A 27,305-nucleotide genomic window follows, 5' to 3' on the forward strand; every position below is an offset into this window, starting at 1 on the left:
GTTGTTTCCGCTTCGTGATGACGTGGAGTCCAGCTCTGATGGAGCGGAGAGCATGACGCATCCTTTCAGAGCGCGCAGACATCCTTGACATCACAAAAGATGTTGAAAAAAAAGGGTCGACTCCTGGCAGCAATCGGTTAGACGAAAAATCGAATAAGCGAAAAACAGCGAGGAGCCGAGGGCGACTAATCTGTGCAACCCCCTTATATAACCTCGGTCTGAACTTCCAAAAAATTCCAAGAATTTACGCTAATTTCTGAGAATATTTTCGACATGCGGTTCCAATTTTTTCCTGGAAAATCGTGCCAATTTCTGAGAATATTTTCGAACTGCGATTTCAATTTTTTCCTGGAAAATCGTGCCAATTTCTGAGAATATTTTCGAACTACGATTCCAATTTTTTCCTGGAAAATCGTGCCAATTTCTGAGAATATTTTCGAACTGCGATTCCAATTTTTTTCTGGAAGTCGGTCAAAATTCACTTCGAAATTGTTTTTTTGGTTTTCTAATTTTTTTTTTAATTTCTTTTTTATTTTTTTCAATACTTTAAATTTTTTTATGTTTTTATTTTTTATTATTTTTTATTTATTTTTTTCTTTTTTCAAATCTTTATTAAAAACCAAAAATTCACATTACATCAAAATTTTCATGCTCCCTCACATGAAAGGAACATCTCATCCTCATCTGGGAACAAACACTTTCTCACCAAGCGCCTGTTCCTCTTCTCTGCCTTGGGTTTACTCGGTGTTGCCACAAGAATAGGGCTTCGATCCGATGCACCCAGTTTCTTCGAGGTGCCCCCAGCCTTGTTGATGGTCCTTTTGGGCTTCCTTGTCAGTCTGCTGACTTTGTGAAGGACCCTCTTGACACCGGCTGGAACCCAATCGCCAGCAGTCTTACCTGCCATGTAGCCGGGTTTCGCCCAAGGTTTTGGCACTGGACGCCAAACACGAGGAACCACCTCTACTTCCGGCACCTCCGAATCTATGCATCCGATAAACGAACAAAGTTCGTCTTTGATGGGTGTGCTGTGCCGTAATCCACTCTCGCACACGACCCAATCCGTTCCTGAGCCTACTGGTGCAAGAGCCAGTGTTTTCTCTACTGGAATCGGAGATGGAAGACCGACTGAAGACGGAAGGTGTTGTTTCCGCTTCGTGATGACGTGGAGTCCAGCTCTGATGGAGCGGAGAGCATGACGCATCCTTTCAGAGCGCGCAGACATCCTTGACATCACAAAATATGTTGAAAAAAAGGGTCGACTCCTGGCAGCAATCGGTTAGACGAAAAATCGAATAAGCGAAAAACAGCGAGGAGCCGAGGGCGACTAATCTGTGCAACCCCCTTATATGACCTCAGGTCTGAACTTCCAAAAAATTCCAAGAATTTACGCTAATTTCTGAGAATATTTTCGACATGCGATTCCAATTTTTGCCTGGAAAATCGTGGCAATTGCTGAGAATATTTTCAAACTGCGATTCCAATTTTGGAGTGATAATTCCAAAATAATTGAAAGCGATAATTCCGATCCAGCATTAATGGAAGATAATTTTAGATTGATGAAAGTGATAATTCCAAAATTAATGAAAGAGATAATCCCAGAATTAATGAGATATAATTTCAGAATCAATGAAAGAAATAATTTGAGCATTAGTAAAAGGATAATTTCAGCATTAATGAAAGAAATAGTTTCAGCATTAATGAAAGAAATAGTTTCAGCATTAATGAGAGAAATAGTTTCAGCATTAATGAAAGAATTAGTGTCAGCATTAATGAAAGAAACAAATCCAGAATTGATGGAAGCAATTACTCCATAAGTAATGAAAGAAATAATAATTAAAAAGGTATTAATTCAAGAATTAATCTAGGAAAATTCCAGAATCAATGAAGGAAAATTCCAGAATTAATGAAGGAAAATTCCAGAATTAATGAAGGAAAATTCCAGAATTAATGAAGGAAAATTCTAGAATTGATGAAAGAAACTTTTCAGCATTAACGAAAAAATTTATTCCAGCATTAACGAAAAAATTTATAATTAAAAATTATATTAATGAGAAAAAAATTATTCCAGCATTAATGAAAAAAATTATTCCAGCATTTATGAAAGAAATTATTCCAGCATTAATGAAAGAAATTATTCCAGCATTAATGAAAGAAATTATTCCAGCATTAATGAAAGAAATTATTCCAGCATTAATGAAAGAAATTATTCCAGCATTAATGAAAGAAATTATTCCAGCATTAATGAAAGAAATTATTCCAGCATTAATGAAAGAAATTATTCCAGCATTAATGAAAGAAATTATTCCAGCATTAATGAAAGAAATTATTCCAGCATTAATGAAAGAAATGATGAACTATTAGCTGATCGGTTCCACCGTCCATTGCACGGTTCCGTTCGGCACATATACGCTCTAGCGAAGGAAAATTTCTATCTTCTCTGTAGCTTAGTGGTAAGAGCACTCGTCCGGCAATCGAGGGACCCGTGTTCTAGTCCCGTTAGAGGCAGAGATGAGTCTTTTCCTTCCTTAAAAAATTAACATCTCAAATAATAAATATCTTCACAACATCCAGTCTTCTGTATTTCTTGGATTCCAGTATTAGTGAAATAAATAATTTAATCTTTTTTCATCTTTAGATGTGTTCTCTATTTTTTTTTTTGTGATCTTTAAAACGCAATATTTAGATACCGAACTGTACCCTAGAGGATAAATATGGAACTTATATTTCTTTTTTTTTTCTTTTTTTTTATTTCTCAAATACAAACATGTAATACACAAATTGAGACATGTGTCACACGAATACAAGCATGCAGTACACAAATACAAACATATAATACACAAAAGAAATGGATGCACTCATATTACAAACAAACACTTTGTAGCCTCAAGGGACTGAAAAGTCCTTCCAGCAGATCTGCGCGCTAGTGTATACGCGCCTTAAATCGTTTCGTAATCTATGCGTCTGACGAAGTTAAAAATCACATGATTCATGTTCTTGTTATTATTAAATTGATTTTCAGTGTGAAAAATGTTTAATATCTTAGGGGAAATGAAGGAAAAGCTCTTTTTATTTAGTTTTGGTACTTGATAATCTCGATTATATATATTTGTAGTTCTATTTTGATTTTTCGTTAAGTAATTTTCATTCAATTGTGAAAATTTGATAACTCTATACAGAACATTTTGTCTCAAAGTTAGAGTATGGCATTGTATTTTGAAACCATCGATTAATATTTGAGATCTTATTCTGTTATATATATTATCTAATTTCCGAATATTCTCGTATTTCCGAATGTTCTCGCCTTGCACCCCAAGCACTGATTGCATAATTGACAATTGAATATATCCATGTATAGAATAAATCTTTTAAAAAATTTTCATCATTCAAGTTTTTCATTTTGTTGATGATCACTGCATATTTTCTAATCTTTTTTATTAAAATATCACAGTGCGTGTTCCATTTAAGGTCACATCAGGGTGACCATATTTCCTCGAAAGAAATACGCGAAATTGGGATTCCAAATACGGGAAAATACGGGACATCGCCAGTTATCGCCGAAAATGTTGCCTAATCCGAACAAAGTTGCCAAATATTGTTGAAATTACGGAAAAATCACAATTGCGGGAAATGAAGCATTATTGCAAATTGCAGTGGATTAAAATGAATTCCACAAAAAACAAAACGTTCTCCAAGACTAGGCTGACCATATTTCCTCGAGAGAAATACGGGACATCGCCAATTATCGCAAAAAACGACGCCAAAACCAAAAAAAGTTGCCAAATATTGTTGAAATTACGGATAAATCACAATGGCGGGAAATGATGCATTACTGCAAATTGAAGTGGATTAAAATGTATTCCACGAAAAAAAAAAGTTTACCAAACCAAGGCAAATGTGGGAGATTAGTATTCTCATATATAGATGTATCATAAAATAATTTATGAGTTGTGACATGAATGTCGCTCTCCACTTGTTAATACAAGATAAACAGAAGACTGGATGTTGTGAAGATATTTATTATTTGAGATGTTAATTTTTTAAGGAAGGAAAAAACTCTCTGCCTCTACTGGGAGTCGAACCCGGGTCCCTCGATTGCCGGACGAGTGCTCTGACCACTAAGCTACAGAGGAGATAGAGATTTTCCTTCGCTAGAGCGTATGTATGCCGAACGGAACCGTGCAATGGACGGTGAAACCGATCAGCTAATAGCTCATGGACGACGAGCCACCAGAGGGCTATATATATGACATGAATGTCGCTCTCCACTTGTTAATACCGTTCGGCATATATACGCTCTAGCGAAGGAAAATCTCTATCTCCTCTGTAGCTTAGTGGTCAGAGCACTCGTCCGGCAATCGAGGGACCCGGGTTCGACTCCCGGTAGAGGCAGAGAGTTTTTTCCTTCCTTAAAAAATTAACATCTCAAATAATAAATATCTTCACAACATCCAGTCTTCTGTATATCTTGAATTTATGAGTTGAGAAATGATCAATCTTCGACTTCAATAAAGAATAAAAATTCAAGTAGGCGTCGTGTGAAATACGGGAAAAACCGGGACACTTTTTTAGAAAAGTCGGGACGGCCAAAAATACAGGAAATACCGGGACTGTCCCGGGAAATACGGGACGTATGGTCATTTTAGGTCACATGAACTGTACTGATTCTTCGCAATGAAATGTACATTTCTATGGGCAAACGAACTTTGTTTCCACCGAGTCACCTGGTTCCTTGCATTTGATGTCTACGGGGATTTGATTCATCTGGGAAATATGGGCATTACTTTTTTAATTTACAATTTGTTGACGTCATGCATTTTTTTTTTTCCTAGCCTGTTTGTTGAAGCAAACTACTTGACGTCTCTCTTAGATCATTAATGTTGATAAATATTGCATGATCAAGTGCCAATGTCCGCCTGTTGATTGCTGCCCGAGGCAAGATAAGAAATTGTTGTTAGACTTTTAATATCCACGGAAAGAAGGGTATTCAGTAGCGATTAGGTAATTAATTAATTAATTGATTATTAGCTGCGCGATAAATGGTAAGTTTTATCAAACGTTCAAATGCATGTTGTGTTACATTTGTTGAATCAATGTCATCAAATGTAGCTTTGTTCAAAGTTTACCGCATCTAATGGAATTTATTCACGGTATAAAATAGTAAAATAACGCAGTCAATGCATTTTTAAGTTAATTGTTACATGTGGAAATTTTGTGTTGATTCTGTGCTAGTGAATTTTAATTAAATGTGTTCATTTAGTAGTTATATATTCCCATTACATTAAGCCTACGACAAGGGGTGTTCAACTCCTAGGACGGGCATTTTTCACCTCTTTCTCCCGAGCACCCAGAGTGCTCACGAGCACTCGATCAATTAAATACCTTGTATAGGAATTGCATTTAAGGATCGAAATCAACCTCATTTAATGCATTTGTATGCCAGTCTTGCCGTGAGGGTGCCCGATGATGGGTAGAGGCAGTGCTCGCGACCGGGAATAATTTGAAAACCTCTAAGATAGGAAAATGTGTTCCATGTCTTGGGCCACTTAATTTAGTGATCTGTAACATCTCCACGGGATATCAAAAATTGCTCTGTATGTGTGTTGTGGGCTGCTTGAGTGATCTGGAACTGAGCGGCAGGTCACGCAAGTGATCTGTAAATATTCTGCAGGTCACTTATATGATCTGGAGCTGTGCCGATTGTCAATCAAGTGACCTGGAACTGTACCTTGGCGATCTTTAAATATGCTGCTGGTCATTGGTGTTCTTGAACTGTAACTCTGGCCACTCGAGTGCTCTGGAACAGCACTGCAGGTTAATTGAGTGATCTATAAATGTGCTGCGGGCCGCTTGATTAATTTGGGCAGGTTTAATTTGATACATGGCAGTTTTTGACAGTTTAAACTGTTACATCAAAACCCTCTGTCAAAAATTACCAAAAACCTTAGATATTGCTTTTCAATATAAAAATTCCCGTTGAAAATACACACATTGATTGCATGTAATGTGTAAAGTCAATATGTTATAGGTCTACATAGAATAAATACTTAGTATGATTGTAAAATAATTTTCTGCTTTACAGAATTATTTTGGACAATATATGTGTATTCTTTTTCATTTAAAATATACAATTTGAATAGAGCATAGCGTAAAAACTGAAGGAAAAACTGTGACACTAGTAGATATTCTTCAATTTAAGATGATTCTAGACCTAAAATTTCTTCAACTGCTTACAGGGTTGGCTAGGTTTTGGACAGTACGGTAAAAACCATGGTATTTACCGTAGGGGAAAGATGGAGCACGCACACATACACACAGTAGACCACACCTTAAAAATGTATTTTTTATTTTTTCAGCTTGATATTTTTATTTATGTTACACAATTGAGTAATGAAGGTTTAAAACCAAAAAAGTATATGGTCTAAACATATCTTAGCCATTTTGCAGAAGTTTGCTGTTTTTAGCTGCATAAAGTAAAATATTGCTCCTTTGATATTTGAGATTTCGTGACAACAAAGACAAGAAGAATGCAGGAAAAAGTGCTTAACACTGTAGCGTATGATACTCATTTACTTGTAAACCTATATATGAAATACATCTATTAATAGCAAATAAAAAAAATCTTGAAAATTTCTCTTACTGATATTCTACATGGGATACAGCGGACCACCTAAAACCCGGGGCACAGTGAACTGTATGTTATGCTACTACCCTTAAGCAGTATATCAATTTATTTGTAAAAATTCTTTATGATTTCAATTATTAAAACTTGGCAAATAGATACAAAATGCAAATTGTTAAAAAATATTGTTGTAAAATGCATGCTCTTTCAAGAATAGGTTCACAATACATTAATAAAATTTAAAATTTTGAAGTACCTTGTTATTTGGAAATTTCAAAACCATTCAACTTTGAACTAGTATTTGATAGAATATAGTTTGATTGTCAAAAGAGACTACTAAATTACTAGTTGAAACATTATATGAATTTGTTAATTTCAAATAAAAACCAGTAAAATGCAACATTTTTTCCCGTCTTTAAAAAATAGTTTGATAATTGCGTTCTCATGTGATGGGTTGAAAACTATGATTAGTAATTTAAATAATTTATTTAGAAAATGCACATTGAAAAATATTATTATTCTTATATACCCATACATAAACCAGGGTTATTTTACCCTCTTGAAACTAAGGAACAAAAATGCGAATGGAAGTCGCATAATTTTAGAATGACTTTTTCTCATGCGCATTTCAAGTTTCATTTTTCAGTTCTCTTGTTGAGCTTCAACCTTCCATAATTTACGTCTCATTTGTAGTTTTCTTGAATGATTTAAACTAAAATTTATTTCATTTAACACAGCACTGATTTCTAGTACACCAATTTACACTTCAAACCTGTATTTGTGTTGAAAATATCTATTTTTATAGCATGGTCCACTGTGCCCCATTTTTTTAGTTTAGAAAATATTTTTTCATATAAATACTATTGATATCAATGCTTTGAGAAAATTCATAGGTAAATATAAGTAAGAGAGGAATATATTCATTATTTTTTTCGGATAGATTGGTTAATAAATTTCAGAGAGAAAAAAAATAAAACTTTAATACCTGGTCCACACTGTGCCCCACCTTCCCTTACTGCCCTAAATCTCCTATTTATAACCATAAGTGAAACGTTTTACAATTTGATGAACTTCTATAATCAAATATAATAAACTTTATACTATATAATTTATATTAGTTTTAATTACATTAAATATATGTTTCATATATATAATTTCTATGTGGTTACAAAATCAGAGTCTGAGGTCCACACAAAATTTCTAAACTTATATCAACATATCTAGATACATGTAAAGTGGTCACTATGTCCCAGGGAGAGGTAAAAGGTGGTTCTAGACTGTTACTTTTTGGGGGTTGGGACATGCTTGATTCCTAAGTAATTGGACTGGTGCCTCATTTTTCATTTATTTTTTCATGCCCTTTGTAGGCCTATATGTATATGGGTCATTCTCTCACGAAATTGACCTAAATTGCATTATCAGCAGTTTTACGTGTAATGTATTTGGCACAAAAATATTTTTTTCATCCCTTTCTATTTATATTCCTGTTTCTTACAAGTGGCCACTCTATTTATAATTTTTTTTCATCAACAGATTTCTAAAATTTACTTGAACAGGTTTTCATTTGTTAAGGAAATGTCCTTCTACGAAAGTTTCAACAACTGGTTGATGCAGAGATAAATCCAGGAAAGAAAATTCAACTGGCTTTTTAGGGAATTGAATCCATGTATTCTCACTTGCCGGGTGAGCACACTAGAGCAGCACTTAGAGTTTGTTCTCGCAGAATGGAGCCTTACATGGACAGCCAAACCTGACTCAGGCCAAAGCTCACAGTTTCTGACTCTGCCACCAGTTGCCAAATTATCCGAAGATGATGTCACTCTCCACTATTGCATCGAAATAGTAGTCTAGGGCGCTCAACCGGCAATTAATTGAGAGGACGTGGGTTTGATTCCCAAAAACCCAGTTGAATTTTCTTTCCTGGATTTATCTTCGCATCAGCCAGCTGTCAAAACTTTCATAGTAATAGTGGAGAGTGACATCACCTTCGAACTGTCATTCTCCTGGCTGCCCCCCTAGCCCATTTTTCAAATTTTAAAATGACTTTCCATCTTAAAACAAAACTATATTTTTTTTTCACCTATATATTTTTAGAATCGGGGTATTTTTATTTCATCTTTTTCATAATTTTAAACTTTTTTTATCATTGGTTCATAGCCAAATGAAAACTTTCCCCCAGTTTTTTTTTTCCATTTGTCACATGTGAAAAACATCAATTCAAGTCCTACAAAACTGGTTGCCAACTATCAAATTTTGTGTTGAAAAAAAACATATATATATATATGGAGCAATGTGGGGGGGGGGGGGGTTCCCCCTTGAGAACGACCTTCTCATTGATCCATATTTTTCCTTTTTTAAATTTTTCAATAACTTCTCATCTTTTCACCTTTTCATAATATATATATATATATAGCCATTGCTAGAACCTCCTTTTAAATCAATTAGAATTGTAAATTAAGTCACAAGTTAGATTTATTCAGGAATAAAGAGGTGAGTGTCTTTATTAAATGTTGTTCTCCTGGCTAGTTTTTTTTTTTTTTTTTTTTTGTGAGAAATATATACTGTATTTTAACATGTATGAGAAACCCTTTTTTGCCAAAAATAGGGTCCCCAAAAGTAGGAGGGTGTTCTTATACACGGATAGTATTATAGATATCAACAAATTACTCAATATTTCTTGCAATTTATGATGAGAGTGACTCTGATGATGATCAACTAGTTGATGTAGCTAATTTTGATGTTTCAGATGAGGGTGATGAGGGATTTAATGGTTTCTATGATGCAGGAATATATATATATACAGATCTTTTTTTAATATCTTGAAAAATATTTTTAATAAAATCCTTTTTTCCAAATTTTAATCCTAAAAAATGGGATTTCCTTATACACGTTAAAATAAAGTAATTGAATATTATTTTTAATTTACCTGATGTTTCAGTTTAGAGACTTCTATTATTTTTGAAGAAAATGTGTTTTCAACATGGTTCGTTTTGTTCAGTGCTGCAAAACATCTAAAAATGTCTTTCTCTTGGCATTAGGTAACCAGAAGAAAAATTTGATCATAAGTTAAGGGGGGAAAGTAAACAAAATCCAAATTAATGCAACATCAACCTTGGTTGCAACATCAAGCTGTAGTAATGTTTCATCTAAAGACTTTGCTTTGAGAATGCGCCTCGTGCTCTAGCAAAACGGAGGCAAATTAGAAATCTGTTGTGTGTTCCCCCACCCCCATGAAATTGTGAGAAAAAAAGGAGTGATAAACCCAAATAAATAAAGTAAAAATGCAACTGACAAAAAAATTATTCAAAGTATTGCTGCTTGTCCAAGGTGAGAATAAAGTACCAAAATATATAGAAAATGTTGCGAGTGTTGTCAAGCATAGCTAAATATCAAGTCAAGTGCTGAAATAGGCAAAATGCCATGTTTGATTTGCCTATCTCTTAATATGGTTAAACTTAAATGAATAATTTTCACCATTAATTTTGAACAAACTTTGCTGCTGACTGTATTTTATCAACAGGTAATGAAGTGCCCCTTCATTAATTTTGTGGATTTTTTTAATTGACATTTATTTTTGATATTTTTTTCATTTTTTGCCAATTTCATGAGAGAATTGCCCTTATGTGATATATGAAGTAAGTGTATTTGTGTTGCACCTACCAATTTCCAATTTGTATTTTTATAGTTCTCTTCTTTTTCCCCACATTTTTTTCAGTTTCATCTCTTGTTGAATTCGTCTCAGGAGTCTAGGGTTGTGTACATCATACTGCAACTCTGTTCACACAACTGAGCCTCAAAGTTTCAAATGACTGATTATTGATTTTTTTCTCTCCCCATCTACAATGGCGACTTGCACTGAGGAGTGTTTAAGCTCTTCCAAGAATTCTGTTTGGGAAATCGAAGAGCGCTTCTTGGATCTTAATCTGAATCATGAATATGATAAAGTTACTAATAAGACTTTTGAGAAGTGCCTTGGCAAAGAACTTTTCTTGAAGTATCCCAAAACATGCAAGACAGAGAAAGAGATGACTGATCAAGGATGTGAAGGTCGTGAAAACTCTGAGAACAAGAAATATACAGAATCAGATACAAAACATGGGTCGACGAATGAAATTAAGCACAAGAAGAACTCCGAAAACAACACCAAACAAACAAAGTCTTCTAGAATAAGATCAGGTAAAATCAGGTTGCGCATCAAAAAAGCCCAAGAAGAACTACATGAACAATTTGGATCATTATCATTGGAAGAAAGCTACGACAAGAGTGAGGAATGCCCTCTTAATGTATCTACCACAAATTGGAGTGAGGAGTCTGTATCGGTTCTCACAAGAGGGCCAGTCCCTCCACCAAGAAGCATAAAAAATGTGAACAGACATGCCCCTTTTCCCACAAATAGCAAGGATCAACAGAAATTGCATCTCTCAGGATGTTCTGAAATAATTGAGCATATTGAATCCACTTCCGCCATCAGCACTCCATTGATCGATCTAAGTGAACAGGCTCAACTTTTCAACATTCTGCCTGGAGAAAATGGCTTCGTAGGTAACACAGAACATTTATCATACCTCGGAAGTCCAGACAGTGGCTTCTGGTCTCCCATGTCTTCAGAATCATGTCTTTCTCCCCCAACAACCAGTAATGAATCAAGTCTGAATAAAAATCATGATTCTGGTTATGTTCTGTCGCAGAATGATAGAGAGCGTGTTGATTCGTCCGGTAGTAACACAGAGGAAATTTTACCCAGAGGTGCTGAAAGTTTCCAAAACCTAGAAACAATACTCCATGACCTTTATCAGAAAAATGATGCTTGTGCGCTCAGCGAAGAAGAATGTGGAAGCAGACTCAACGATATTTGCGAACTTATTTGGAGTGAGAGCAGTTACAATGATGCATCCGTCTCCGATTCTTCAGAAACTTTTGAGAATGTATCTTTAAATATCACTAATGAGAATGAAAGTGTTTTGACAAATTCTCAAGAAAATGTCACTGTACAACCAATCACTACAAATGCTTCAGATGTGCCTTCGACAGATATCAATCAGAATGTTGTGGGCAGTATTGTGCCCAGCACGTTACAGTCCTCCTCTCAGAATGCTCAGATTGTAATCAACAATTATGTTTTGCCCATATTGATGGTGCCAATGGTTTCGAAAAGTGCTCAAAAACCGCATTCTCTTCCACCGCTGCTACCCAAGCCATCAGGGTAAATTACTTTTCTTATTATTGGTTAATGATTTCACATGAAAGTATAGCAATGTTTTATGTCTTCGGTTGATCAATAGCTGCACTGCAAGGGTTTTTTTAAATCAAAAATAGTTTATCTCTTGAAGTTGGCTAGATTTTGGTTCATAGAACCACCAGGTAAGGGTTTACGGAAAATTCACCGCCAACAATTCACCGACAACAATTCACTGCCATGCAATTCACCGACCAACAATTCACCGCCATGCAATTCACCGCTAGGAAAATTCACCGACCGACAATTCACCGCCATGCAATTCACCGACCAACAATTCACCGCTAGGAAAATTCACCGACCAACAATTCACCGCCGGAAAATTCACCGACGACAGTTCTATGCGAGTCAGTTAGCGAGGGAATGAGCGATTGAGTTACTGAGTGAGTGACCCAGTGAGTAAGTGATTCAGTGAGTCAGTGAGCGAGTGTGTTACTGATTCAATAAGCGAGTAAGTCAGTCCGTAAGTGAGTGAGCGATCTAGTGAGTGAGTGATCTATTGAGTGAGTAAGTGCCATATCCTAAAGATATGGCGGAAAGTTTAAATAATTACTTTATGAGAAGAAATTCAGATGATATGGATTCGGGTTGCTGTATTTCTGAAATATATGACATCCATATTTATTGTGGGCATCTTTTTCTCAGCCACCTCGCTGGGCGTTTTGCCTGTTGTGGCCTTGTATTTGTATAAATTACAAATTGCTGTTGCCCAATACAAGATAGTATATTCAACAAAATTCCATTAACTCGGTTTTACTCAGAAACTTCTAATGAAATGTTAAAAGGGATAATAACAGAATTAAAAGATAATAAAGTAAGTGGATACGCGATAAATCAACCCCCTAAAAATGCTTAAAATCATCTCCTGTTATCACTTTGATGTTATAAAAACATCGCCGATCATCAGTAACCAATGGATTTTTTTTATGCTGAACTAGCTGTTACCCGCGATTTCACGTGATGAACTTTCAAAAATCCCGCCTTAGTGCGTATCTATATGTACTCTATATTTACTACATACGTATATATATAATTCCTATGCAACGCAAATTAGTGACGATTTTTTTATTACGGGAGTCGGTGACGTTTTTTGAGTGATGGAAATCTGTTACGTTTTTGTGTTACGATTTTGGGATCAAGTTTTCATTTAACTCTTGCATATATCGGGACCAAGTTATGTGCATGTACCCAGAGGTTCCCACATCCTACAGCAGGTCCCCTAAGCTGAAATAGATGGCGGGCCCCCAAACCAGCGTTTTCACGGGCCCCTCTGTGCTTAATTTATAGTGTGAAAATATCACAAAGGATAAGAAACGTTCCGGCCCCTGTCAGTCCTGCCATTGTGGGGGTCATGCCGAGAGGTATGTATACGTAAAATATACATGTATCACCAGTGCTCCCAACATACAGGGTCGGGGTACCCGGGAGATTGCACATACACCTTCATGGGGAAGTTAAAAGGTTTCATTTCCAGGGGTCCTTGATGGAACTCATTGTTTTCTTGCTGGTTTAACATTGACAAATTTGCGATAGCGGAAGCCCAATGTATATCCAGTCTCAGGTCCCATAAAATTTGCGAATTCGGTCACGGGTAATTGCGTGGGGGGGGCTGAATTTTATTCGTTGGTAAAATGAATATTTGCAGTGGCCTTCACAGGGGATGCCCGATTAGCTTCCGAGTCAGGGGTCCCGTTCCATTTTGGGGGCACTGGATGAATCTCATTCTTTTCTGCTGTTTAACATTGTAGAATTTTCAACAGCACAAGCCCGAGATAAATCCAGTGTCTGTGTGCCCCACTAAAAATCTGCGTATGGGGTCCCCGTTACTGAATGTGGGCCCTGGATTTTATTCGTCTTAAAATTGATAAAAATTAAAAATTTTCGTGGCCACTCACAGGGGGTATGTCCGACAAGCCTTCAGGTCGGGGCCCCATGGAAAAGTTGATAGGTTTCATTTCGGGTGTCCCTGGATGAATCTCATTGGTTTTTGTTGTTTAACATTGTAAAATTTGCAACACATCGGTAGCCCGAGATAAATCCAGTCAGGGCCACCCCCCTAAAATTCAACGAATTGGAGTTTGGGGACCCCCATGGGGAAGTTTTCTGGGGTTACTTGATGAATCACATTTGTTTTTAGTTGCTTTATTATTATAAAATTCGCTTCTTCAGTAAGCTGGTGCTTTCACGTGTCCCTTTCCATAGCACGCTGATGAAGTGGGACGAAATAAATAAGATATGTTGTGAATAGAAAAGTGGGGGGGGGGTTGACAGATGGCAGGGGAGGGGGCAGAGCCCCCTAGTACTACATATAAAATAACATGTCATGCCTGATTCATCATCGCCGAGCCAAAACCGCTGAAGCTGTAAATATATCAAATTTTGTGAATAGTTTTTTTCACGAGGTAAAGACTCACTACCAGGGTTGGTAAAAAAACCAAAAAACCGGGTTTTTTTGGTTTAAATCAGGTTTTTTTGGTTTAAACCAATTTTTTTGTTTTAAATAGTATTAACATTAAAAACAATGAAATTTCTGAAAAATCATTCAAACTTCTAATAATTAACTAAAATGAAATGGTTATTAATGTAATTAACACTATTCCCATACTAATTAATCAATAAATATTTCTTACATTTTAACAAAAACCAACTTTTGCAATTTAATTATTTTTTGCTCAACTCAATGGATTACTGTGTGTTTGAAAATTCTTTCAATGTTATTATTAATCATATAGTATATATAAAGGTTTTTCTCCAGTTACTTTCAGTATACTTAATTAGGAAGCTATTTTGCAAAAAGTAATAAAAATTAGGTGAATATAATGTATTTAATGAAGCATAAATAATGCAGATTAATTAGCAATGTTTTACGATATACAGGGTGATTATAACTAAGGTTCTGATTTCAAAACACTGTAAAAAAAGAACGATTGTCAAAATGACTTGAAAATTGACATGAATATTCCTGAAAAAATGGAATTTTATTTGGTAAAGGGGAAAAAATAATTAAAAATGTAAAATTAATGGCATCATCCAACATGTGGGAAATTTGCTCGCAGAATGGAAACGATAGCCAGTCATGGCAAAATGATACCTTAATTATAGCATTGCATGATTTCATAATTCATGGAAACATCACAAAAAACGAAGTAATTGAACAAATAACTACAACTTACTTAAGAAATGTTAAATATGTTGTCCAACCTGAGGTTGAAAGCACAAAAATTGTTGTTCTACAACAGAATCGGAGTATGCCAGGGTCATGATGTAGATGTGCTTGCAATTCAGCTTTATTAAACCAAACGTGCCCCCCCACCGTTAATATTCCTGAGGAACTTCTAACATATAGGGAATGTGCTGGAGATTGCAATTCAAAGTTTGCAATCTGACCACTGTTTATTACACCCACAGCCAGAAGTTGCAAGGGTTAAGGTGCATCCTGTCAAAATGGGTCTTCAGCAGCTGCTTTGCTGGTATTGCAATGTGCATCTTGATAGAAGTTCTATCCACACACTGATGCTGTGGAAGTGCCGAAATGATGTGGTTGCACAAAATAGATTATACTGCTGGCCAAGTACAGCATCATCTACTTGCACTTTTTCTTTTGCGAAAGAAACTTCCATTGCTTCAGGAGTATCCATGCAAATTTTCAAGTCATTCTGATCAGTACTTATTGTATAGTTTTGGAGAATCAAAATTCAAATTATAATCTCCCTGTATATAGCTGATTATTTTTCATAAATCTGTTACTATTATTCAGTAGAACCCTGATTAACTGGGCTTAACAGTGTGAAAGTATAAAAAAAACTACTATTGAATATTAAGACTGGGAGATATACAGTAGGAAACGTGCTACTTCTTATGGGAAAGAAAATGCCTGCCCCTAGCATGATGGTGTCACTACTGTTGCTGCTTCTTTGTGAAGTGAAAAAGAAACCCTGTGAGATAATACACCACTACATTTAGATGTGTGATGCAATCCTTATTCATGAATTTGCTAAAGATAGAGCATCAGAATGTAGCCAAAGGGTAGAAAATGTTGTAAGAATGAGAAATTTTGGCTTTTGTATATAACTTTAAATAACTAAGATACTTCATATGAAAAATATATATACCATCAGAATGTACCCCAAGGATATAAAATGTGGTAAAAATGAAACATTTTGGCTAATAATGAACCAATATGATATTTTTCAAGGAAAAAAATTATATTTAGGCAACTTTTATTTGATTTTTTGAAAAAAACCACTTGGTTAAAACCAAGGTTTAAACCAACGTGGTTTAAACCAAACAACCCTGCTCACTAAGAAATGGTTTTTCCATATTCGACAACCTAAGGGCGTCATAAGAGTGGGGATCAACGTTGAAATCATGCCGAGCCGAAACAGCTGAAGCTATAAATATGACATTAAATCAATATTGTAATATAGACTCATTGAGAAGGGATATGCTTTCGGAACAATCAGATTTTTTAATCATTTGTGACACTACTACGTTAAAAAAAATAACTAACTAACCAATTCACTCACTCCCTCACTCACTTACTGAACATTCACTCACTCACTAACCAATTTACTCGCTCGCTCAATCACTGACTCGATCACTCGCTCAATCACTCACTCGGTCACTACTGGGTTACTCACTCACCCGCTGAATCACTTACTCACTCAGTCACTACTGGATCACTCACTCACCCGCTCAATCACTTACTCACTGGGTCACTCACTCAATCACTGACTCGGTCACTCGCTCAATCACTGACTCAGTCACTCCATCACTGACTCGGTCACTCGCTCAATTACTTACTCACTTGGTCACTCAATCACTGACTCGGTCACTCCCTCAATCACTGACTCAGTCACTCAATCACTGACTCGGTCATTCGCTCAATCACTTACTCGGTCACTCGCTCAATCACTTACTCACTCGGTCACTCAATCACTGACTCGGTCACTCGCTCAATTACTTACTCACTTGGTCACTCAATCACTGACTCGGTCACTCGCTCAATCACTTACTCACTCGATCACTCGCTCAATCACTTACTCACTCGATTACTCGCTCAATCACTTACTCACTCGGTCACTCGCTCAATCACTTACTCACTCACTGGGTCACTCACTCACTCAGTAACTCAATCGCTCACTCCCTCGCTAACTGACTCGCACTAAAACTGTTGTCGGTGAATTGTGGGTCGGTGAATTTTCCTAGCGGTGAATTTTCCTAGTGGTGAATTGCATGGCGGTGAATTTTCCGTCGGTGAATGTTCCTAGCGGTGAATTGCATGGCGGTGGATTGTTGGTCGGTGAATTTTCCTAGCGGTGAATTGTTGGTCTGTGAATTTTCCGGCGGTGAATTGTTGTCGGTGAATTGCTGGCGGTGAATTTTCCGGACACGCCAGGTAAGAGTCACTGGAACAGAAAAACATTGTCATGAAATGTTCTAATGATGATTGCATTAGCACCATTTCATGTACAATCCTTCTGCAAAAGCCTGATGGTTTTTCTTCTATAGCCATTTTATCTTTTCATTTCATTTGTTTTTTTTTTAATTAATGGTGTCAAAAGTAATCAATTTAATAACATGTTTGCTTTAATTAGTCTTTATTGAAAAAGTCACTATTTATAAATGCAAGCAGAAAAAATTGTATTTCAATATTTGCCCATTCACATCATTTCATTTCATGAGCTCAGCTCGTGATGCTGCTCTACTCTGAAAATGTTGTGCAATAAAAATTCCCATAATATCTGCTTTGGGGTTTTTTACAGGGTTGTCAAATTTGCTACCCGGGCAGATACCCATTCTTCTCCTCCTCTCTCCCCCCCCCCCCCCCCCCCCCGGGGCTGGTTTTTTTTTTTTTTTTTTTTTTTTTTTTGGGAGAAAATTGTTTGTTTTCCAATAAAATGTGTTGCTTTCAGATTAAAATTTTATTTCAATCTTAGTTTATGTGTATTCAAAAAATTGCTGCATAGTCCAGTGTTTAGAATATGTATATTTTGAAGTATTTTTAAAATATATTTTTTTTTTTTGGGAGCAAAAATGAGATAAATAATTTCTTGGAATCACAAACACACTTTTTTATAATTCTTCTGCCTACCTTTTTTATGTAAGCATAAGGGTTGTTTGGTTTGAACCATGGTTTTAACCAAGTGGTTTTCAAAAAATCACATAAAAGTGGCCTAAATATAATTTTCCCCTTGAAAAATATCATATTAGTTCATTATTAGCCAATATGTTTTATTCTTACCACATTTTATATTCTTGGAGTATATTCTGATGGTACATATTTAAGTGGTGTAAAATTATATAAGTGGTTTTTTTTTCAAAAAAAATCTCATAAAAGTGGCCTGAATATTATTTTTTTTATATTAAGTGTCTTGGTTGTTCAAAGTTATATATAGAAGCTAAAATTTCTCATTCTCGCCACATTTTCTAACAAATTGGCTACATTTTGATGCTCTATCTAGATGCTTTTGATGCTCTAGCAAATTCATGAATTAGGATTGCATTACACATCTTGATGTAGTGGTGTATTATCTCACAGGGTTGTTTTTGTTTTTTTCCTTCACAAAGAAGCAGCAACAGTAGTGACACCATCATGCTAGGGACAGGTGGTCTTATAATCTAATAAAGACACCAGATGCCCCTAAGGGACACAAAAACCAGTGTACTAGTAGTTACATTACCTCACAGATATTTTCATTTTCTTTCCCATGAGAAGTAGCACATCTCATACTGTATATCACCCAGTCTTAAGGCCGAAACACACTACACTGACGTGACGCGATTATCATGTCTGGTCAGAGACGTTGTGAATTCTGATTCGTTGAAATTCTGTGACGTGGGAATTTCACGTCATATAATTTGAACGTCACAGAATTTCCACAAATCAGAATTTACGACGTCTCTGACACGACGTGAAAACACATCACGTCAGTGTAGTGTGTTTCAGCCCTTAATATTCAATAGTGTTTTTTTTACTTTCACCATTAAGCCCAATTAATCAAGGTTTAGTAGTAACAGCTTAATGAAAAATAATCAGCTATATACAGGATGATTATAATTAAAGTTTTGATTCAAAAACTGTACAATAAGAGGTACTGGTCAGAATGACTTGAAAATTTGCATGGGTGCTCTGGAATTTCTTTGGGGAAAAAAAGAAAGTGTAAGTGGATGATGCACTGTACTTGGCCAGAAGTATAATCTATTTTGTGCAACCACATCATTTCAACAGTTCAGCAGCATCAGTGTGTGGATAGCACAACTTTTATCAAGATGCACATCACAATACCAGCAAAGCAGCTGCTGAAGACTCATTTTGACAATAACAGGATGGCACGATACCTGGCCGGCTGTCAGTTCAGCTGACCTTAACTCCTGCAACTTCTGGGGGGGGGGGGGGATACCTCAAAATCTCATGAATGGAGGTTGGATTGCAAAACATTGGTGATGTGCAAGCTCATCCACATCATGACCATGACATAGATCTGATCTGTTGTTGAACAATCATTTTTGTTCTTCCACCTCATTTCCAGATTATGATGGACAATACATTTAACATTTCTTAAGTAAGTTATAGTTATTTCTTCAATTACTTCATTTTTTTGTGATGTTTACATGAATTATGAAATCGTGCAATACTAAGTTATCACTTTGCCCTGAATGGCCATCGTTCCCACTCTGCAAGCAAATTTTGTGTTCAATGAGTACAGTATCGTTAATTTTCCGTTTTTAAGTATTTTTCCCTCTTTGCCATATAAAATTCCATTGCTTCAAGAATATTCATTTAAATTTTTAAGTAATTCTGACAATGGCTCTTCTACACACAGTGTTTTAAATTGGAATTTTAATTATATATAATCACCCTATACATCGTAAATCATTGCTAATTAATCTGCATTATTTATGCTTCATTAAACATATTATATTCACCTAATTTTTATCACAGTTTTTGTAAAATAGCTTCCTAATTAATTATAATGAAAGTAACTGGAGAAATCACCCCTTTATATATTATATGGTTAATAGTAACATTAACAATTTTCAAATACACAGTAATTTATTGAGTTCAGCAAAAAAATAATTAAATTGCAAAAGTTGGTTTTTATTAAAATGTAAGAAATATTTCTAGATTGATTAATATGGGAATAGTGTTAATTACATTAATAAGCATTTTATTTTAATTTTTTATTAGAAGTTTAAATGATTTTTCAGAAATTTCATTGTATGTAATATATGTATTATACCTAGAGATGTAAAATTCTTGAGAGTAATCTTTCGGAGAATATTCTCGAGAATAATCTTTCAGAGAATATTCTCATCGAGGAGAATATTCTCTGCTAGGACTATTATAAATAACTTCAGAATATTCTTATAAGTTCTTGATGAGAATATTCTCCTCTTATTTATAGTATAGTTACATATAATATCCTTGAGAATATTCTCTGCTAGGACTATTATAAATAACTTCAGAATATTCTTATAACTTCTTGATGAGAATATTATCCTCTTATTTATAATATAGTTACATATAATATCCTTGAGAATATTCTCTGGAAGGACTACTTTCGTAAATTACGGGGGAATATTCTTATAGAAAATAATAAGAATTATTCTGAAGTTATTAATAATAGTACTTCCAGAGAATATTCTCCTCGATGAGAATATTCTTCAGTTACCGAAATCTTTCCAGAGAGTATTATCAAGAATATATGTAATAACATGTATAATCGATAAATAACTTGAGAATAATAATTATTATTTTTGATAAGAATATTCTCTAGTAATTTATAATAGTAGTCCTTTGAGATAATATTCTCAAGAATATTATCTGTCCCGGTCTCTCTTCCTGTCAAGAAGATGGGTATATTGAAGTTTGTAGACCACAATATTAAAGTTTGAAAGCAAGAAAATTGAACCAACAGGGCTGAATTACACAACTTTTATAAAAAAGGGAGTGATGCAGAATTTAAGTGTATGTGCATTGAAAAAACAACAGTTCTGTATCTTCTTAGAATATAGGTGATTGTATAATAATTGCTTCCTTAAAAATTCCTTCAAAATTAATAAAATTTGAATTATTTAAAAGAAAAATGAATATTCTTGATTATTTTCCAATTTTTACATCCAGGAGGATGTAAAATTGGATTTCAAAATTGGAGGCAAAAAAGCAGGATTCCTCACATCTCTAATTGTACCTGATATGACATATATGTGATAAACATATCCAAAAAAATTATTGCTTATTTATAATAAGCAATAAACTTATTTATAATTGCTTATTTATAATAAGCATAATAGTTTCCTACACACACACAAATCCTTGTATAAATAAATTGAAGCCTCTGTGAAGAATTAAACCAATGTATGTAAACTGAATTTTCATTCAAAAAATATTTACATGTTTGCATTACATTTTATAAGTTTTATACAGGTACATCAGACTTCCATAACTGAAATATCAAGAGACAAAAATAACATTAGCTCATAACGAAAATAAAATAACTTTGTGAAATTCTTGAATTGAACATTGGTAACGAACGCCTTCAAATGAAACAGAACAAAAAGTATAGTTTTTCTCCAAAAAAAAAGACCTAACCAGAAAATTAGCTTGTTAAAATCGTCAGCCAGGTGAAGACATTCAGTTACTATACACGACAAGTTGTCTTGTATAAAGTGATAGTATTATGCAATAATGTTATTGACATTTGTATGTAATGATAATTCAAGTTATTCTGTCGTTGCAAGTTCCCAAAATTGGCTAATTTGGACAAGTGGAAAGCACCTGCAGAGTAATGAATCCTCATAATGACTGCTATCTCCTCCTCTTAACCACATCATTTTTTAATTAATACTTCTCTTTTAAAAATATTTCAGAATTTAATTTAATGAAGCAGTTATATTTTTCAACAGTGAGGAATTCAATAAAAAAGAGAAGCATGTAACTTCAGCTCCTGAAAGTTTGGATTCGATTAAAAAAAGAAAAACTTAATGGTTCTGGTTACATAGCTAAAAATTTTATTTTTGACGGATCACAACAATTTTAAATACATTTTCTGCAGGGTTTGAAAAATTTAAAGAAAACAAAAATTCAGGCACCATCCTAATTTCTCTAAATTTTCATTATCGAAATTCATTTGTTTTACCGCAAATAATTTTCTTGCTGCAGTTCTGCATACAACACAAGGTTCACATACAATTATGCAAAAGGGGGTGTGTCTGTGTGTGAAAAATTATTCCCTTGTTTTATGTCAATTTTATTAATCAAATACATAGTTTAACGTGACCAAAAATGTATATTTATACATAATATAAGATGCACACACAAATGATGTACATACATGTTTAAGTTACACATTTTGAGGTTGTGGAAAAAAGAAATTCAATTTCCCTTCCATTTTGCACAAAAAACCCGCCCAGGCTGTAAGTAAACAATTATACCCTTATTGTATGGTCAATTTTATTAAACAAATGCATAGTTTAATGTGCACCAAAAATGTATATTTCATACTTCAAATGTACATCTTACATTATACATAATGTAAGATGTACACATAAAGGATGTACATACATGTTTAAATTAGATATGTTGAGGTTGTGGAAATAGGAAATTCAATTTTCCCCAAATAACCTGGGTTTTTTACAACCCTACTTTATTATGAGTTGAAGGTACACTATTATTCTTAATTATTTGCATTAAGTTTTAATACTACTTGCACTTTAATGTTAATATTATTTGCATTTGAAATGTTATTTTTCAAATCCCATTTGAGAAAGTTAATTTTTATTTTTTTTATTTTTTTTGTAATGACAGTGAACATAAGAACTCTGCCAGAGTGGAATTGCAGAAGGCTTTGGATCTGTCAAAGAAAGTCTATTACCAAAAAGAGATATACAACAAGATAAGAGGGAAGAAGAAGCAAGAAGTTATTGTTTGGAAAGACAAAGCATCAAAACAGACGTAATTTTTTTTTCTGAATTAAATGGTAACAAATTATAGACATTTGAACGATTGAGGGAAAACTATACTCATACTCTTTGAAATCTTCATAACAAGCAATGATTATATTGAGGTTGACAATATATTCATTATTTAACCATCATACTCAATTTTTTCCATTCATTGTACATCAAAACTCTTTCTGTGGTTGTCAAGTCAGAACATGCTAATCTATCAATATGCAATTGATAAGACTAGTTTATTCAAAAAACTTTTTTTGTCAACTTTAACAATCAAGTCTCCTTATATCGCAGAGTATTTCATTTTTTTTTTTTTCTGGAAAAAAAAAATGTTATGGGGAAATATACTTTTTAATGTGTAAACAAAAATGTGAGCTTTCTTTGGAAAAAAAAATTTCTTTCTCTAGAAAAGTTTGCTAATGTATAGGTTTGTTATGTAATGACTCTGTACTCTATATTAGTTTCTTAATTTTGATTATCCAAATTCATAATGATTTCAAATCACCTTGTACTTATTGAAATTTTATGCATATAATCTGCACATTCAATAAGAAGCAGGACAATGAAAATCACAAAATTATATAAACCTATCATATAGTCAGTAAAATATCAGCTGATTATTTTTCCAAGAAAGAAATTTTAATATAGCAATATATAATAAAAAATGGCAAAATGTGTGATTCTTTCTCTCTAAGATTTTGTTACTAAGTTTTTGTTAAAATCCTCTAAAAATCAAATTTAAGTTTGCAGATTTTGATGAATATTTTCACATCAACATAATTGTATTTAAAAAAAGGTACTGTGCATACGTTTGAAATCAGAAGATAATCCTAACTTGGCAAATTTCCAGCTTTTAAATGCTTATTTACCCCTTATATTATAGACCAAAAATTAGGATCTGTACTTGGTTCATAAATTTTTTTTACCACACAAAAAGTTCTAGAATGCTTTCCATGTATTGTGTACACTTTTAATAAACTTTTATTTTACATATGTATAATAAAAATAAATTTTAATATGTATCAGTTATACATATTCACTTTATTTTTCTTCAATAGGAATCTGCATCTTGCTGTGAAAAATGGGAATAAAGAGTTGGTGTATTGTCTGGTTGAGATTCAAAACCAGGTCAACAAAGAAAAAGCAATTTTTGCAATCAATCTTTGTGATAACTTTGGAAAGGTATACATGTCATAAAATACTTATTGATGTTATATGAAATATTTATGTAGTCTTTTTTTAATCTTTTTGTAATTTGTTCTTATAATACAAAGGTCACAACTGGCAAATTGTCCAACGAGGTAGGTGAAAAAAGTATGTCCATAAGAAAATATGGATGTCAAATATAAGTAAAATACATCAACCCAATACAAAAGCATATATCTCCAAAAAAAATTAATAATAATATGTAACACACTGCCCATAAAAAAGATTATGATAGTTGTCTTATCTGAGTTCATATAGCTTCTCGATTCATCCAACTATTTTTATCATATTTCTTTTTAAATACAATCGTGTTAAAACTCATGACCTACAGATGTAAGCTATCCCATTATTAACAACCCCTCCTTTCTATTAAGAGAAAAACTCCCTGTGACACCACAACCTGGAATTGTCCGTTATTAAACAATACTGGTATTCCCTTACCGAAGCAGTTGATTGACAGTATATTAACAACTCGTGGACCATCTTACCATCCTGTTAAAACGTTTAAATACTTCTATCATTTCCCCCGACACCTTCATTCCTCCAATGTAAACCTACTCTAGAAATCAAGTCTTTCTTCATTTCAATACAGGGTAATTCAGAAAGAATCATTCAATTTCAAGTTGATATATGTATATATTGTTTTTAATTAACAGCACAGAATCTCTTAAGTAATGCATGAACATGAGGTTATGAAAATTACTTTGAAATTTTTTTGGCAGTTCCCCTAACGTGAATTAAATGATTTTCCATAGAAACCTATAGAAAATTGTGTTTCTGACTAACGAACGTGATTCCAGAATAAATTATTTCATTAGCCAAGGTATCACTATATTATGATAGTGATCAGTATTTTAAATTTGAATCACCATCAATTAAATGGCCATTCTCTTTAAAAAATGTGTGAGTACCCTCAAAATAGTTAATGCTCATATGCAATTTTATGAGAAAACTTGTTTTGCACATGTGAGAAGTTTGAATGATTTTGTATTTATTTTATTTTTGCTATTGGAATCAAATTGTATGTAGGCTTAACCAACATTGTTTTCTCTCTGCCTTTACAGACTGCCAGGGACTACTCTACAGATCATCGTATATCAGCATATTTGGATATGTTCCAACCAAAAGAAAAAGAAAAGTTATTAATTCCCAACAATAAGAAGTCGTCATAAAATGAAAGGAAAAATGATGTTTTCTCATGAACCACCTACATTTATGATCAAATGGTATCATTCCAAAAAAAAGACCTTTTGAGAACTCGTAATTCAAAAGAAAACAAACTCAAATTGATTATACTTTTTTCCCCATGCATTTGACAGACAAATTCATCAAACATATTGCTTTTAAATCATTCTCACATTGTTCACCCTCAAGAAAAATTCAATATTTTGCTATATATATTCAATTTCTATTGCTGTATATATTTTTGTAATGTTCCCTTACATCACTTTCACACCTTTTTGGTATGATCAGAGCAATCATTTTGCTTGAAGATTCATTTTCATGAGAAATTTTTGTTTCACCAGTTTCCTCTACTGATTTTACAGAGCTTTCACACATTGTAAATAGTGTTGTGATCTTTACATTTTACTGACAGATCCATGTAAAATGATTTGGTTGAATTTTGTTCTTTGGCTCTGTTTTCAGTATCATGTTTGCTTCGTTGATATATGTTTATTGGAGCATTTGTTATTTCTTGCATTGGTATGTTGTAAGCTGAAGATATTGATTTGTGCTCCTATTTATGCTTTGAAATGTTTCCTTTCATAAGGTTAAATGTCTACTGAACTATTCTGGGTAAGCCGCAAATGAATTGGCCAAGCGAAGCCGTGGGTGACAAATTTTGAGAATCGCTAGCCTAGGAAATGAGTTTGTACTGTCATGAAGTTAATTTTTTTTTAATCTTAATTTGTTATAATCATTGTATTGATAGTTTAGTTTTCTGCAAACAAAAAAATTGTTGAGTGTTAGTTTATTGCTATTTGCTTTGTACATTTTGTTTTGAGTTATACAGATTTATTTGCATTTTCATAACATTTCAGTCATTAAATGATTTTTTCAACTTAGTTATAGGGCGGACAAAAATTATAATCAGTGTGTATTACAGTGTGTATCTACCTTTTCCAAGAACTTTCAAATGCTCTTCTCGGCTGATTTTATTGAATGTTAAACATGTGTACCTATCAATACAGGTTGATATTATGTAAAATGTTTTAATTATGAACATGGAAATCATTAAAATTCCATTGAGCAATGCTGATTATTAGCAATTGTTTACTTTTTTGGGTCAGGTAATTGATTTTGATACATCCAACATCCTTGGCAATGCCTTGAAATCTGTGAAAGATGTAGGGCAAGATGCATCTGGTTTTATCAGTATATGCAGCACATACAACCATATAAATTTGTATTCTTGTATTTTAGCAAATTAATTCAAAAAATGTTTTCACTTCTCATATAATGTGCCATGTACGATTGTGTTGTAGATAATTATCCCTCTCACCAAGGGGAAATATTTTATTATTTTCATTCCTTGTGATGCATTTGGTTTTGCAGACATGTTTATCATTGTTTAGTTTTGTCCTTTTTTACATTATATCTTTACATGTATCCTGCCATGATTGCATGTGATAATTAAGACCGGGATTTCAAATACATTTTACCAGGGATATCCTCTAGGATTTTGATTGAATACCCGTGAATAGTTGTTGCACCAAATTTTGGGTAGTTGTTTTTTCCCTTCCGGTGTTGTTGTTATAAAAACCTTTTATCTAGTTATGACAAAAAAAATCATACTTTTAGGTGCATGGATTATTTTTTTTACTTCTCGTTAGCTTTTCAGCTTTATGAGGTTTGTTCAAGAAGTATCCGACCATAATTTTTCCTTGTGTAAACCAATGAAGCAAGGGAGGCATTGGTTTGGTGCACATATGTAGGCAATTGTAGTGTGTGTGCATGCTTGAATTTTTCCATGCCTACAGAAACTGTGAGTTGCTGGCACATTGCTGATGAGTGAGGAAGTGCAAGTGAGCACTGTGTTAGATTTTTGTTTTTGACAAAATGGCAGAAAAAATTTAACAACGCTACTGCATTAAATTTTGTGTAGAGCTTGGTGATTCCTGAATGGTAAAAATCTACAATTTTCATTAGGCCTTCGTGGACAAAGCAATGGGCACCGCACATCTAAAGGAGTGGTACAATCGCTTCAAAGATAGCCGCACATCAGTGGAGAGATCATAGTCATGCTGGCCATCTTCTTTGACTCCAATGGTGTGGTTCATCACA

At 34.0% G+C, this 27,305-nt stretch overlaps 1 protein-coding gene across 2 annotated transcripts; it reads left to right on the forward strand.

The window, feature by feature from the left end:
• Window positions 1-4,691: 4,691 nt before the first annotated feature.
• On the forward strand, window positions 4,692-25,316 carry LOC149070531 (uncharacterized). 2 transcript variants are annotated; one of them, XM_089248940.1, is made up of 5 exons: window positions 4,692-5,001; window positions 10,338-11,825; window positions 22,669-22,815; window positions 23,873-23,996; window positions 25,085-25,316. In XM_089248940.1, exons 2-5 carry the CDS (start codon window positions 10,465-10,467, stop codon window positions 25,190-25,192), a joined length of 1,740 nt encoding a protein of 579 aa, XP_089105066.1. In that variant the 5' UTR covers window positions 4,692-5,001; window positions 10,338-10,464; the 3' UTR covers window positions 25,193-25,316. The 2 variants fall into 2 exon arrangements, with proteins under 2 accessions (XP_089105066.1, XP_089105067.1); XM_089248941.1 differs by having other exon boundaries at window positions 4,871-5,042.
• The last annotated feature ends 1,989 nt before the right edge of the window (window positions 25,317-27,305 follow it).

Source organism: Pholcus phalangioides, unplaced genomic scaffold, assembly GCF_987345545.1.
Source record: "Pholcus phalangioides strain wild (caught in Gottingen) unplaced genomic scaffold, Ppha-v1.0 ptg000021l_1, whole genome shotgun sequence".
Classification (NCBI taxonomy): Eukaryota; Metazoa; Arthropoda; class Arachnida; order Araneae; family Pholcidae; genus Pholcus; species Pholcus phalangioides.